This window comes from Mustelus asterias, chromosome 9 (assembly GCF_964213995.1).
Source record: "Mustelus asterias chromosome 9, sMusAst1.hap1.1, whole genome shotgun sequence".
In the NCBI taxonomy this organism is placed as follows: domain Eukaryota; kingdom Metazoa; phylum Chordata; class Chondrichthyes; order Carcharhiniformes; family Triakidae; genus Mustelus; species Mustelus asterias.
The window spans coordinates 3442162-3456672 of NC_135809.1; the positions used below are offsets into that span (position 1 = coordinate 3442162).

Consider the following 14511-nt stretch of genomic DNA (forward strand, 5'->3'; position numbering starts at 1 on the left):
AGCTGAGTGAATGACGGCTGCACCACGAAGACATGCTGCACGGTGAGCTTGCTGTCAGGACAAGACCAATGTCTGCAAACGAGAGCTCAAGGTGACTGGGAGTGGAGTCAGCTGGGAGTCCTCGCTGCTAACCCGGGTGCCTGGAGACAAGCAGTCAGGAATATGGAAAAAGCAGAACACACAAGAACGGACCAGATGGTGGAACAGAGAGCCTATCGGAGGGAAAACCCGTCAGTTGACCTCAGGCCAACATTATTCGCCTGTGCTAGCTGCAGTAGGGGCGGCCACTCACGAATCAGCCTCTACAACCATCACAGATGATGCTCAATACAAAATTGACATACACTCTGGACACAGTTCATCATCTCCTGAGATGAACAGATATCAATAGCTATCAAATCCTTATAATATATTAAACACCTCAATCAGAATAATCTTCCAAACTCAAGGGAAATTCAGCCAGGATTTTACAACCTGTCCTCATAATTTAACCCTTTTATCTTCAATATCATTCTGATGAATCTACAATTTACCCCTTCCAATGCCAGGATATCCTTTCTAAGGTGCAGTGCCCAGAACTGAATGTAGTTACTCCAGACAGGCTCTCAAAAAGCCTCTGGCTAACAAAAGCATCATTCTTCCCTTTTGTGCTCCAGATTGCTGTGTTGTTCTCTGAAACACAAATACACACATTTTAAAACTTAAAAGACCCCATGTATAGATATCACAGAACTGGTCAGCACAGAAGGAGCTATTGAGTCAGCAGAGTTCTGAAGAATATATCTTTCTGAATTTTGAGATGTTTCTTAAAGTGCTCCCTCCAAGCTGGCTACAGCAGATCAGATCATGTTACTGGATTCAGAAATATGTCGCTGTTTCAAACCCTGAGTCAATATCTTTTCCCAAAGGTAGGGGAGTTTAAAACTAGAGGGCATAGGTTTAAGGTGAGAGGGGAGAGATACAAAAGTGTCCAGAGGGGCAATTTTTTTCACACAGAGGGTGGTGAGTGTCTGGAACAAGCTCCCAGAGGTAGTAGTCGAGGCGGGTACAATTTTGTCTTTTAAAAAGTGTTTTGACAGTGAGATGGGTATAGAGGGATATGGGCCAAGTGCGGGCTATTGGGACTAGCTTAGGGGTTAAAAAAAGGGATAGGATGGACAGGTTGGGCCAAAGGGCCTGTTTCCATGCTGCAAACCTCTATGACTCCTTCAGTGAAAGGGACAAGCTCTGTACATTTGACAAGTACCCTAACTGCCCAGTTACACATCATCCTTGTGCTGATGCCTAGGCTCTCAGGAGTTTTATTTTAAGCTGCAGCCTCGGGATGTGTTTGTCACTGGCAAGGCTGGTATTTACTGCCCAACCCTAACTGCCCTTCACAATGTGATGGTCCAACTGAATGGCTTGCTTGCCACACCAGAAGGCAGCTAAGTGCTACTTATGTTGACGTGGGGTTGGAGTCATATGTAGGCTTGGGCTGAGTAAGTTTCCTTACCTAAATAGTGTTCGGGAACCAGTTGGGTTTTTTTTTACTGATTATCCAATAAATTCTAGGTCCCTTTTTCTGAATTATGAACTGAATTCAAATTCTCAAAATGTGGTGCGATTGGAACTCACATTCTCTGGGTTTCTTGTCCAGTAATATAACCACTGCATCTTACATCGACTCATAATATTTGTCATGACGCCTTGCCAAACAGAAATTAAGAGTGTTAAGCTTGTCACAGCGCCACAGCAATGAACCTCCCTTCATTTATCACCCCACTGCTTCTTTTGTCTGCTTAATTTTCCCTTTGGAATCACTCAGCATTCTAGCCAGGCGTTGATGAGTCTCTTTGCTTGTACGATTATTTTCACTGGGCTGGCTGCATCTGCAATAAATCCAGGAGGATTTGCGAGCGACTACAGAAAGATAAAAAAGTACGCGAGTGAACTGATAAGGTGGCCAGTCCCTCGGAACAGAAAACAAAAGCTTTCTATTATGTGAAAGAAATGGAGTCAGTGACTCTCAATTGATTTCAAATATTTTGATCGTCTTTTGCCAGCTGTCCCTGAAGCGGGAGCTACTGTGAGACATTGAACAGAAAGGAAAGAGCTTAAAGTCCAGCCAACAGGGCATACGGGTTGTTGCACTATTATGATGAAGTGTATACAAAGCTTTTGCAGTTTTTAATGGGATATATTTCTTTAAAGGTGGAGTGTATGTTCGTTTTATTTTAGCCTGAGATGCTGATTTACAGAAAAGTCAACTTCCACCTTTTGAATGAGCTGCAGTTGGCCATTCTTGGACATTGTTCGCATCAGCAAAATGGCTGCCTTAGGGTTGTTCTCCTTAGAGTCGAGAAAGTTAAGGTGAGATTTGATTAAAATAATTAAGTGTTTGTTATAGATTTTTAAATTCTTTCATGAGGTTTGTGCATCACTGCCAGGCCAGCATTCATTGCCCATCCCTGATTGCCCTTGAGAAGGTGGTGGTGAGCTGTCTTTAGAACCGTTTCAGTCCATGTGTTGTAGGTACACCCACAGTGCTATTAGGGAGGGAGTTCCAGGATTTTGACCCAGCGACAGTGAAGGAATGGCGATAGATTTCCAAATCAGGATGATGAGTGGCTCCAAGGGGATCCTCCAGGTGGTGGTGTTCCCATGTATTTGCTGCCCTTGTCCTTCTTCATAGCAGAGGTCATGGTGTTAGAAAGCACTGTCAAAGAAGCCTTGATGAGTTTCTGCAGTACACCTTGTCGATGGTACACACTGCTGCCACAATACATCAGTGATGCGGGGAGTGACTGTTGAACGTGGTGGAAAGGGTGCCAATTAAGTGGATTGCTTTGCCCTGGATGGTGTCAAGCTTTTTGAGTTGGAGCTGCACCCACCCAGGCAAGTGGGGAGTATTCCATCACGCTCCTGACATGTGCCTTGTAGATGGCGGACAGGCTTTGGGGAGTCAGGAGGTGAGTTACTTGCTGCAGAATTCCCAGCCTCTGACCTGCCCTTGTTACTATAGTGTTTATATAGCTAATCCAGTTGAGTTTCTGATCAATGGTAACCCCCGGGATATTGACAATGGTGATTCAGCAATGGTCATGCCATTGAATGTCAAAGGAGATAGTTAGAATCGCTTGTTGGAGATAGTCATTGCCTGGCATTTGTGTGGCTTGAATGTAACTTGCCACTTGCCAGCCCAAGCCTGGATATTGTCCAGGACTTGCTACAGTATCATGGAATGCTTCAGTATTCGAGGAGTTGCGAATGGTGCTGAACATTGTGCAATCATCAGTGAACATCCCCACTTCTGACCTTATGATGGAAGGAAAGTCATTGGTGAAGCAACTGAAGATAGTTGGGTCTAGGACACTACCTTGAGGAACTCCTGCAGGGATGTCCTGGAGCTGAGATGATTGATCTCCAATCACCACAACCATCTTCCTCTGTGCTCGGTATGACTTCAATTAGTGGAGACTATTCCCCTGAACCCCATTAACTCCAGTTTTGCTAGGGCTCCCTGATGCCACACTTGGTCAAATGCTGCCTTGATGATTGAGGGCAGTCAGTCTCGCCTGACCTTTTAAGAGCTGAATCAATAAGCTCTTTTAAGTAAATAAAGGGCGGCACGGTGGCACAGTGGTTAGCACTGCTGCCTCACAGCACCAGGGACCCGGGTTTGACTCCTGGCTTGGGTCACTGCCTGTGTGCAGTCTGCATGTTCTCCCCATGTCTGCATGGGTTTCCTCTGGGTGCTCCGGTTTCCTCCTACAGTCTGAAAGGCGTGCTGGTTAGGCTGATTGACCATACTAAATTCTCCCCAAGTGTACGTGAACAGACGCCAGAGTGTGGCGACTAGGGGATTTTCACAGTACCTTCATTGCAGTGTTAATGTGAGCCTACTTGTGACTAATAAATAAACTTTAACTTTAAAGAGAAGTTGACAGATCAGTAGCTAGAGGGCAGAGAGATAAGCCAAAAGAACTGGAAGAGAAATGTAGAAAAATAATTGCATAAGTTGTGATCTGGTAGGCGCTGCCTGAAAGGGCTGTAGAAGCAGATTCAATAGGAACTTTCAAAAGTGAATTGGATAAATAATTGAAAAGTGGAAAGAGCTGGAGAGAGCGGGTCCAATTGGGCAACTTTTGCAAAGAACCAGCACATGCACAATGGACCAAAGGACCATTTTCTCACGGAATCTCTACAGTATAGAAGGAGGTCATTCAGCCCATCAAGTACAATCCCAATCAGGCCCCACTCCCGTAACCCCACACATTTATCCTGCTAATTCCCCGGACACTAGGGTCAATTTAGCATGACCAATCAACCTGACCCGCATATCTTTGGAAACCGGAGCACCCAGAGGAAATCCATGCAGACACGGGGAGAAAGTGCAACCTCCACACAGACAGTGATCCGAGGCTGGAATCGAACCCGGGTCCCTGGCGCTGTGAGGCAGCAGTGCTAGCCACGGTGCCGCCCTATCATTTTTCTGCACTGTATCATTTTATGATGCAATGATTGGGTGTTTCCTTGGGCTTATCATCTGGATTGGAGCACACACAGAGAATCCTGGGACACTGTCAACATGAACTGAACACAGGCAGCTGGGAGTATAACGGAAACAGCATTTATCAAAGTCTTCAATGCCTTCGAGTTGTCAAGCACCGTCCCTGAAAAATCACACTCGCAATGAGAGAATTATCATTCACCAAATATAAATAGTGTGCTGGGGCAGAATCTCGGTGAAGCAACAGCTTTTGAAAAGGTCATCTATGTTTGAACACTTCCTAAATGCTAAGCAACTCCATCATTTAAGCGTGGCGAGATTTATTTCCGAATAGATCGCAGTTTCCCCAGCCAGTGCCCCTTTGTCTCATTTCTTTTCTGTTTGCTTTTTAGTCAGCTTCTTGGAGAAATACTGCATTTTTAATCGCGAGGAGCTGGCACTGTACAAAAAGAAATTCGAAGAGGTAAGTGTTGAATCATGTTTCAGTTTTCTCTCCTCCCGCAGATACATCGGTGCGAGGGAATTCCGGCTCTGTGTCCAGTCCAAATCCCCCAGATTTCTCTGTCATATCTACAACAGCAACTTGCCTTATATAACAGATTCAACGTAGTAAACTGTCCCAAGGTACTTCATAGGAGTTTTATCAAGCTAAGTTTGACACCAAGCTGGGCGACATTAGGAAAGGCAACTGAAGTGACAGTTTGAAGGAGTGTCTTAAGGGAGGAGAGAACAGCAGCAAGGTCTGAGGAGCCAATTCCAGAGCCATGAGCGCAGGCAGCTGAAGACAAGGTCACCAATAATGGAGAAATTAAAATCAACGATGGGCAAGAGACCATAAATAGAGGAGCACAGATATCTCTGAGGGCTAGAGGTCTGGAAGAGGTTACAGATGTAGGGTGGGTTGCGGCCATGAAGAGATTTAAAAATGAGGGTGAGAATTTTTAAGTTGAGGTGTCGCTTGTAGAGGAGACAATGTAGATCAGTGAGCACAGAGGATGACGGTAAATTGGACTTGGTATGGGATAGGATATGATGTGAATTATAACTGTCAATAAGAGGCACCAGGCCAAATTCACAGATCATATAATTTCAGCGAAGACTTGTATTTGATACAAATATGGGCCAGAGAGGTAGGAATGGAGGAGAGAGAAATAGAGATGGAGATGTACCCTAAAGGGCTTCGGACCAAGAGCTGGAAAATGGAATTAGGCTGGCACAGACTTGATGGACCAAATGGCCTCCTCATGTGCCGTAAGCTTTCTCTGTAATAAATTGTACGTGAAGATGGAGAGAGAATTTGAGAGGTGAAGGAGAAAGAGGAATGTTATGGGAGAGAGAAAGAGAAAAATGTACAGCCAGAAGTGTGAAAATAGTTTATTTATTAGTCACAAGTAGGCTTACATTAACACTGCATTTCTACTGTGTTTTCACTACTGTGAAAATCCCCTAGTCGCCACGCTCCGGCGCCTGTTCAGGTACACTGAGGGAGAATTTACCATGGCCAATTCACCTAACCTTTCAGACTGTGGGAAGAAACCAGAGCACCCAGAAGAAACCCACGCAGACGCTGGGAGAATGTGCAGATTCCGCACAGACAGTGACCCAAGCCAGGAATCAAACCCAGTTTCCTGGTGCTGTGAAGCAGCAGTGCTAACCACTGTGTCACCGTGCCGCCTAAAGGAAGTATGAGGGATTGAGAAAAACTGAAGGAGAGATATAGGCCGGAACTCTCGGATGTCACACACCCCACCACCACTGCCAGCGAGAATGGAGAATTTGGCACTCAGAAAAAACTCCATTCACTGCAGCGGGACTGGAAAATTACAGCCATGGGCAAGGTCGGAGAATTCCGGCCATAGTCTGAAAAAAGCACCACAGTGAAGGAGAGGAGAGACATATCTAAGTAAAGTCAGAGAAATGAAGGAGGGAGAGAGAAATAATTGAGGGAAAGAAACTAGAAAAATAAAGGGGATCTAAAGGGAAAGCTAGGCAAATACTTAAGGGAGAAAGGATATGTTTTTGGCATGAGATAGAGAGGGAGTGGGAGGAAACCCATGTGGAGCATTAACAATGACATAAACAGTAAGGCCAAATGGCCTATATCTGTGTGGTAGAATTGATGTAATTCTATGTAATTAATTGCAGTACTTCTCTCGATCTTTGTGCAGATGTGCCTGGTCTATTCCCTCTGTGTCTGGTTAAGACTTCTTACTAACTCTCTTTGTCCTTTCTCAATTGCCTTATAGGTGGATAATGATAATGACGGCTACTTGTCTTGTGTCGAGGTAGTAATGGCTCTGAAAGAAATGGTTCCATTGGGGGCACTCACCGATGCTGAAGAAATTTATATCTACAGGGTAATTTTATTTACACAGTTGCTGAAAGGCTTTGACATTCTGTAATCACACAGTCCTTTAGTAACTGTGTTAAATGGAGATTCCTTTCACTATTTCCTCCTGTGCTTGATACACAATTGCGGTGTTTGAGTCCCTACCTGTGACTGGTCCACATTGGTGTATGGATTTTTCTTTGTGTCGTTCGGCAGGTGATGTGGGTCGCTATGTCAACCTCGGCTACAGAAGGCTTGTTGTAAAAGTAATTTATAAATGGGGCATCTAGATTGGAGTGGTATTCATAATTTTATGTTGCTACACCATCCTCATTTTGCTGTCACTTGTGTGTGTAAAAACCCGAACCAGATCTGCTGCTACATATCATTGGGTTGCATCTTTTGCAACATTCTTCTGATATAACCGTGTGAAATTTCTGATTGATGAAATTCATGTAAGTTTTTTTTAAAAGTCGAAAAACTTATGGGCGGGATCTTCCGGCCATGCTCGTTCCGAAACTTAAAAATCCCACCTGAGATCAACAGACCTTTCCATGGTCCGCCCCTCGCCCGCTCCAATTCCCGTGGTGGGCGGAACGGGAAAATTCACCCCTATATTTCTATAGCACCCTGCATGACCTCAGGACATCGTACAAGTGCTTTGCAGCCAAAGAGGTTCTTATGTTACTTATGTAATGCAGGAAATGCAGCAGCCAATTTGTGCATTGCGAGCTCCCACAAACAGCAAAAGATAATCAGTATTAGTAATAATTAGTATTAGTAATAATTAGTATTAGTATTAGTAATAATTAGTATTAGTAATGCGCAAAGAAAATTGGCTGGAAAAACAGCGATAATTGTCTGCATTTCTTTGATTACTGACTGCGTGATCTTTTACATCAAACTTTGAGGACAGGTAGCACCACGGTTTCACATATCATCCAAAAGACAGTGACTTAGACAAAGCAGCATCCCCTCAGTGCTGCACTCGAAGTCTTAGCTTAGATGCTGAGCTCAAGTTCCTGGAGTGGGATTTGAACCTGCAATCATTTGGCCCAGTTTTAAGAGTGCTACCTACTGAGCCACTGTTAACTTCAGATGTTTTGAGTTGTTGATACTCACAGATCATGTTGTTCTGATCTGGGATTAATCCACCATTGAGGCAACAACAATAAGAATAACTCTTTCCAAACCTCCAGGTGCATAATGTACCAACAGAGCAACCCCGGAGCTAAATGGGAGTGAATTGTTTGGACGATGGAGCTGGGGCTCCTAGCTCCTGTGTTTCAGTAGTTCATGGGTCAGAGTTTGGACATCCCCACATTAACTTAGATACTTTTGGCCAGATAGTGTGCAATGCGGCTTCATTCACCATATTTACTGTAAATCTGCAGTGTCTGAACTTCACTGAATGAACCTCCTAAATGTAGACTTTCATTCAAAAAGCATCTTAGTTTGTGAACCATCCGCCTGTGCTACTGTGTACACAAGTCAGCAGTGTGGTGGAATGTTCTCCACTTGCCTGGATGAGTGCAGCTCCAACAGCACTCAAGAAGCTCAACACCATCCAGAACAAAGCAGCTCACTTGATTGGCATCCCATCCCCCACCTTAAATGTTCCCCCCACCACCGATGCCCAGTGGCAGCAGTGTGTACCATCTACAAGATGCACTGCAGAAACTTGCCAATGTTTCTTTGGTAGCAATTTTCAAACCTGCAACCTCTACCACCTAAAGGGCAAGGGCAGCAGACACATTGGAACACCCTGCAAGGTTCCCTCTGAGTCACAGACCATCCAGACTTGGGACAATAACATCATTCCTTCATCTTCGCAAGGCCAAGATCTTGAAACTCCTTCCCTAACAGCACTGTGGGTGTACCTACACCACATGGACTGCAGTGGTTCATGAATGCAGTTCACCACCACCTTCTCAAAGGGGAATAGGAATGTGCAATAACCATGCCCAACTCCTGGAATTGAATTGAACTGAAGTCTGAAATTCTAGGACTTGTATAATTGAATTTCTACTGTAACTTTGCCAAGTTGATCTATGTTTTGAAATTGGTTCACCCTAAATGTGCTGCTTTTGATTGTCACTCTGTTCTTTCAGATACTGGAGAGTCTGGATTACAACGTCATCAATGGTTTGACAAATTTACGGCTATTTGCAGTGATGGCGAGTCTGGCACAGAAAATCACAAAACAGGAGTAAGTTTGAGGTTGGAAATGTTTAATGCCCACCATTAACTAATTGATGACAGCATAACACAGATTAGCATGGACAAAAGAGCTGAACTCCAAGGATGAGGTGAGAGTGACAGTATGGTAGTAGAGGTGGCACAGTGGTTAGCACTGCTGCCTCACAGCGCCAAGGACCCCGGTTCGAATCCAGCTTTGGGTGACTGTCTGTGTGGAGTTTGCACGTTCGCCTCGTGTTTCTCTTTCAGAGACTTGGTGCAGACTTGATGGGCTGAATGGCCTCTTTCTGCATTGCAGGGATTCTATGACTGCTCTTGATATCAAGGTGGCATTTGACTGAGAGTGACATCAAGGAGCCCCAGCAAAACTGGAGTCCAATGGGAATCAGGAGGAAAACTCTCCCCTGGCTGGAGTCATTCCTGGCACAAAGGAAGATGGTTGTGGTGGTTGGAGGTCAATCATCTCAGCTCCAGGACATCACTGCAGGAGTTCCTCAGGGTTAGTGTCCAGGGTCCAACCATCTTCAACTGCCTCATCAATGACCTTCCTTCCATCATAAGGTCAAATGTGGGGAAGTTTGCTGGTGATTGCACAATGTTCAGCACCATTTGCTGCAGCCCATGTCCAAATGCAGCAAGACCTGGACAATATCCAGGCTTGGGCTGACAAGTAACATTCGCGCCACACAACTGCCATGCAATGAACATCTCCAATGTCAGGGAATCTAACCATTGCCCCTTGACATTAAATGTTATTATCATCATTGAATCCCCACTACCAACTTTCTGGAAGAAACTGAATTGGACTGGCCATTAAATACGGTGACTACAAGAGCAGGTCAGAGACTAGAAAATCTTGTGATGAATAACTCACCTCCTGACTCCCCAAAGCCTGTCCACCATCTACAAGGCACAAGTCAGGAGTGTGTTGGAATACTCTTCACTTGCCTGGATGAGCGCAGCTCCCACAACACTCAAGAAGCTCAACACCATCAAGGACAAAGCAGCCCATTTGATTGCTACCCCTTCCACAAACATTCACTCCTTCCACCACCGATGAACAGTGGCAGCTGTATGTACAGCCTACAAATGCACTGCAGGAATTCCACAAGATTCCTTCGGCAGCACCTTCCAAACTCCCGACCACTATCATCTAGAAAGACAAGGGCAGCAGCTACCTGGGAACGCCGCCACCTGGAGGTCACTCACCATCCTGACTTGGAAATATATCACCGTGCCTTCACTGTCGCTGGGTCAAAATCCTGGAATTTCCTCCTAACAGCACTGTGGGTGTACCTACACCTCAGAGACTGCAGCGGTTCAAGAAGGCAGCTCACACCACCACATTCTCAGGGGCAGGTAGGGATGGACACTAAATGCTAGTCAGCCAGTCACACCTACACCCCATAAATGAAAAAAAACCCCACCTAAATGCTGTGGCTACTGGAACAGGTCAGATGCTGGGTATTCTATCCCTGTGGCGTCTCCCCAAAGCCTGTTCACTATCTACAAGGCACAGGTCATGGAATACTCTCCACTTGCCTGGACGAGTAGGGCGCCAACAACATTCAAAGCATCCCATTTTTTCAAACTTTTCTTCACAACTTGGACTGCTCCTTGCAGGTGGACGAGATAGATAGGAAGGCTAGTTATGGTCCATTGTCATTTACATTGCAATGATCCAGTTAAATATCAGATGTTTGGGATTTAATTTGTGGGAATAAATGTGGATTAATAATTTTGGTAAATAGGTTTCACTGGTCACAGGGGATAATCAGATGGATTTTACCAATTCCTGGTACCAGTTTGGAGTTTTGTGAGCTGGAAGCAGGTATCAAGAATTTGACGGCAAATCCAGACCTTCCTGCCAGAATTCTCAACTGAGAAGATTCTAAACATTCCCTGCTGTTCCAGAGATTCTTCCATGAACTTCAGCATGTTGGGAATGTGTTTGGGCTCTGCTCCTGTTCGCTCCTCACTTGGGACTAACAGAGGGAGACTGAGTGTGTTATTGACGGATATACCAGGCAGCAGAGTGACTGTGGCATTCCCGGAACCCCAGGCTCACCAGTGAGGAAGCCTATTTGTAAAATCTATGCTGGTAGTCTTCATAGAATCCTATAGTGCAGAAGGAGGCTATTTGGCGCATCAAGTCTGCAACGATCACAATCCTATCCAGGACCTATCCCCATAACCCCATGCATTTACCCTAGCTAGTCCCCGACATAATTTAACATGGCCAATCCACCTAACCCGTACATCTTTGGACTGTGGGAGGAAACTGGAGCACCCGGAGGAAACCCACACAGACAAGGGGAAATGTGCAAACTCCACTGTCCACAGACAGTGACCCAAGCTGGGAATCGAACCCGGTCCCTGGCGCTGTGAGGCAGCAGTGCTAACCAGTGTGCCACTGTGCTGACTAAGAGGATGAAAAAGTTCTGGTTAATCATAATCCATTTAGAAGAAAAGAACTGACACAACATTGTGGCCTACATGTTGACACAAGTAGTCACTTGCCCAACTGGGAGGCATACAGACAAGCTTGAAGTTTCAGACAGTCAGCATTGGTTCACCGAGGGTGGGTTGTGTCTGACTAATGTAGTTGAATCATTGGGGCAAGATCATTAACAAGGTGGACAGGGGGCATATCTATGAATGTTGTCGACATGAACTACCAGAATGCATGCCTTGGTTTGTTGATTCTGCATTTAAAACAACCTGAGGGAATTTAGGAAATCTTTGGTCACCTTACATCAGTCAATTAAACTACCAAACGATATATTTAAGGTAACTAGCAAGAAGAATAGAGGAGAAATGAAAATAAATGATTTTATTCAATGAGTTGTTGTGATCTGGAATGCATGAAAGAATGGTGGAAACAGACAGTAACTTTCAAAAGGGAACCTGTAAAATGCTTGAGGGGTGAATATTTAAAGGACTATCGGGAAAGAGCAGGAAATAGTGGGGATTTGAATAGATCTTTCAGAGAGCTAGTACAGGCACAATGGGCTGAATAGCCAGCATCTGAGCTTTATCAAGCAGAAACACAACTGATAACACAAGCTGCATCCAGTGCCAGCCTTGCATCCCAGCAAAAGCCGCTAATGTTGTTTTCATTTGAAAAAATGATTGTGTAGATTAGAAGGATTTAAATCAAATAAGAAATAACAACAAACCTGGATTAAACAGCAGGTTAGAAAGCTTACTAAAACAAAAAAAACTGTAGATTCATCAAATCTGAAATAAATACTGGAAATACTCAGCAGAGAGAAACAAAGTTAACGTTTCTTCCATCAGAACTGGGAACAGGTTAGAAATGTACGAGTTTTAAGTCAGTGGAAAGAGATCAAAGGATTAGATGGAAGACAGCAGATTAAATAATGCAAGGGTTGATCGTGCAAGGCCAGAGGGAGTGGTAATGAGACGAGTATAAACACGATGGGCTGAATGGCCTCCCTCTGCTCCATGACAATTCTATGATTCTGTGAAGTATTGAAACAAAAGGTGTGTCTTGAGGAGGTGTGAATGGCAGGGAGATAAACAGCTGCTGTATGGATGCAAAAAAGAGAGAAAAACAAGAAGGTTAAAACCAAAACCATCCAAAAGGAAAGAAAACTGGGGCAAAGGTTACGGCCTGAAATAGTTGAACAAATGATTACTCAACAAGACTGAGGTGTCTAATCAAAAATCCAAATTGCCATCCTGGCTCTGATATCAGCTGACACTGTGAATGGTTTTTCTCTCCTCAGGTGCGCACAGTAAGAAGTCTCACAACACCAGGTTAAAGTCCAACAGTTTTATTTGGAATCACGAGCTTTCAGAGCACTGCTCCTGCATCAGGCAATTCACCTAGTGAAGGAGCAGTGCTCTGAAAGCTCGTGATACCAAATAAACCTGTTGGACTTTAATGTGGTGTTGTGAGACTTCTTACTGTGCCCACCCCAGTCCAACACCGACATCTCCACATCATGACTTCTCAGGTGTGTAACCTTTCTCTTTCAAACCTGTCATCATCGTTCCTCTCTTCAAAACTCGAACCTCTTACCCTCACCATTCTTGCAAACTACCATCCCATCTGGAACCTTCCTTTCCTCTCCAAAATCCTTGAAGATATTGGCGCCTCCCAAATCCGGTACGCACCTTTCCTTTGATTTGATTAGGTTTGATTTATTATTGTCACATGTATACAGTGAAAACTATTGTTTCTTGCGTGCTATACAAAGCATAGCATTCATAGAGAAGGAAAGGACAGAGTGCAGAATGTGGTGTTACAGTCATAGCTAGGGTGTAGAGAAAGGTCAACTTAATGCAAGGTAAGTCCATTCAAAAGTCTGACAGCAACAGGGAAGAAGCTGTTCTAGAGTTGGTTGGTACGCGACCTCAGACTTTTGTATCTTTTTCCCGAAGGAAGGTGGTGGAAGAGAGAACGTCCGGGGTGCGTAGGGTCCTTAATTATGCTGGCTGCTTTGCCGAGGCAGTGGGAAGTGTAGACAGAGTCAATGGATGGGAGGCTAGTTTGCGTGATGGATTGGGCTACATTCATGACCTTTTGTAGTTCCTTGCGGTCTTGGGCAGAGCAGGAGCCATACCAAGCTGTGATACAACCAGAAAGAATGCTTTCTGTGGTGCATCTGTAAAAGTTGATGAGATTCGTAGCTGACATGCCAAATTTCTTTTGTCTTCTGAGAAAGTAGAGGCGTTGGTGGGCTTTCTTAACTATAGTGTCGGCCTGGAATGAATTGCCTGAATCCCTCCAATCAGATTTCCGCAGTATCACAGTACCAAATGCCTCTTGACAAATGACATCCTCTGAGACTGTGACAAAGGCAGACTTTCACTCCCTGTCCTTCTCAGCTTGTCTGCAGCATTTGACAAAGTTAATCTTACCCTCCTCCTCCAAAGTCTCTACCATCATTCAGTTGGGCAGCACTCAATTTGCCTGCTTCCATTCTTATCTATCTATTCATAACCAGAGTTCCTATCAATGATTTGTGGTGTTCCCCAGGGATCTGTTCTTGGTTCCCTCTTATTACTCAACCACTTGCTGCCCCAGGCAACACCATCTGAAAACTCATTAGTTTTTACATGTAGGTAGATCACACCCAGTTCTACTTCACCGCTACCTCTCTCAATTCCTTTACTGTTGCTCAATTATCAGACTGCTTATCTGAAGAAACCTTCTCCAATTAAATATTGGAAAGACTGAAGGCATTCGACAGAATCTTAAGAGAAAAATTCTAAGTGTCTATTCTAAGTGGATGTTGTCTATATGGACTTTAGTAAAGCGTTTGACAAAGTCCCTCATGGTAGGCTAGTGAAAAAGGTTGGATCCCATGGGATAAAGGGGGAGGTGGCTAGATGGGTGGAGAACTGGCTTGGTCATAGAAGACAGAGGGTGGTAGTGGAAGGGTCTTTTTCCGGCTGGAGGCCTGTGACTAGTGGTGTACCGCAGGGCTCTGTATTGGGACCTCTGCTGTTTGTGATTTAT

General features: G+C 44.6%; 2 protein-coding genes across 2 annotated transcripts in view; both read left to right on the plus strand.

Annotated features, from left to right (window-relative positions):
- LOC144499038 (uncharacterized) overlaps positions 1–5184 on the plus strand; it is a 122878-nt gene extending 117694 nt beyond the window's left edge. Inside the window, exons 11-13 of the mRNA XM_078221091.1 lie at positions 1289–1348; positions 4885–4955; positions 5128–5184. Of these exons, the coding sequence (XP_078077217.1) occupies positions 1289–1348; positions 4885–4955; positions 5128–5184 (188 nt within the window). The remainder of the gene's footprint in view (positions 1–1288; positions 1349–4884; positions 4956–5127) is intronic.
- Positions 5185–6752: 1568 nt separating this feature from the next.
- LOC144499059 (uncharacterized) overlaps positions 6753–14511 on the plus strand; it is a 30669-nt gene continuing 22910 nt past the window's right edge. Inside the window, exons 1-2 of the mRNA XM_078221115.1 lie at positions 6753–6849; positions 8933–9030. Of these exons, the coding sequence (XP_078077241.1) occupies positions 6784–6849; positions 8933–9030 (164 nt within the window). The 5' untranslated portion in view covers positions 6753–6783. The remainder of the gene's footprint in view (positions 6850–8932; positions 9031–14511) is intronic.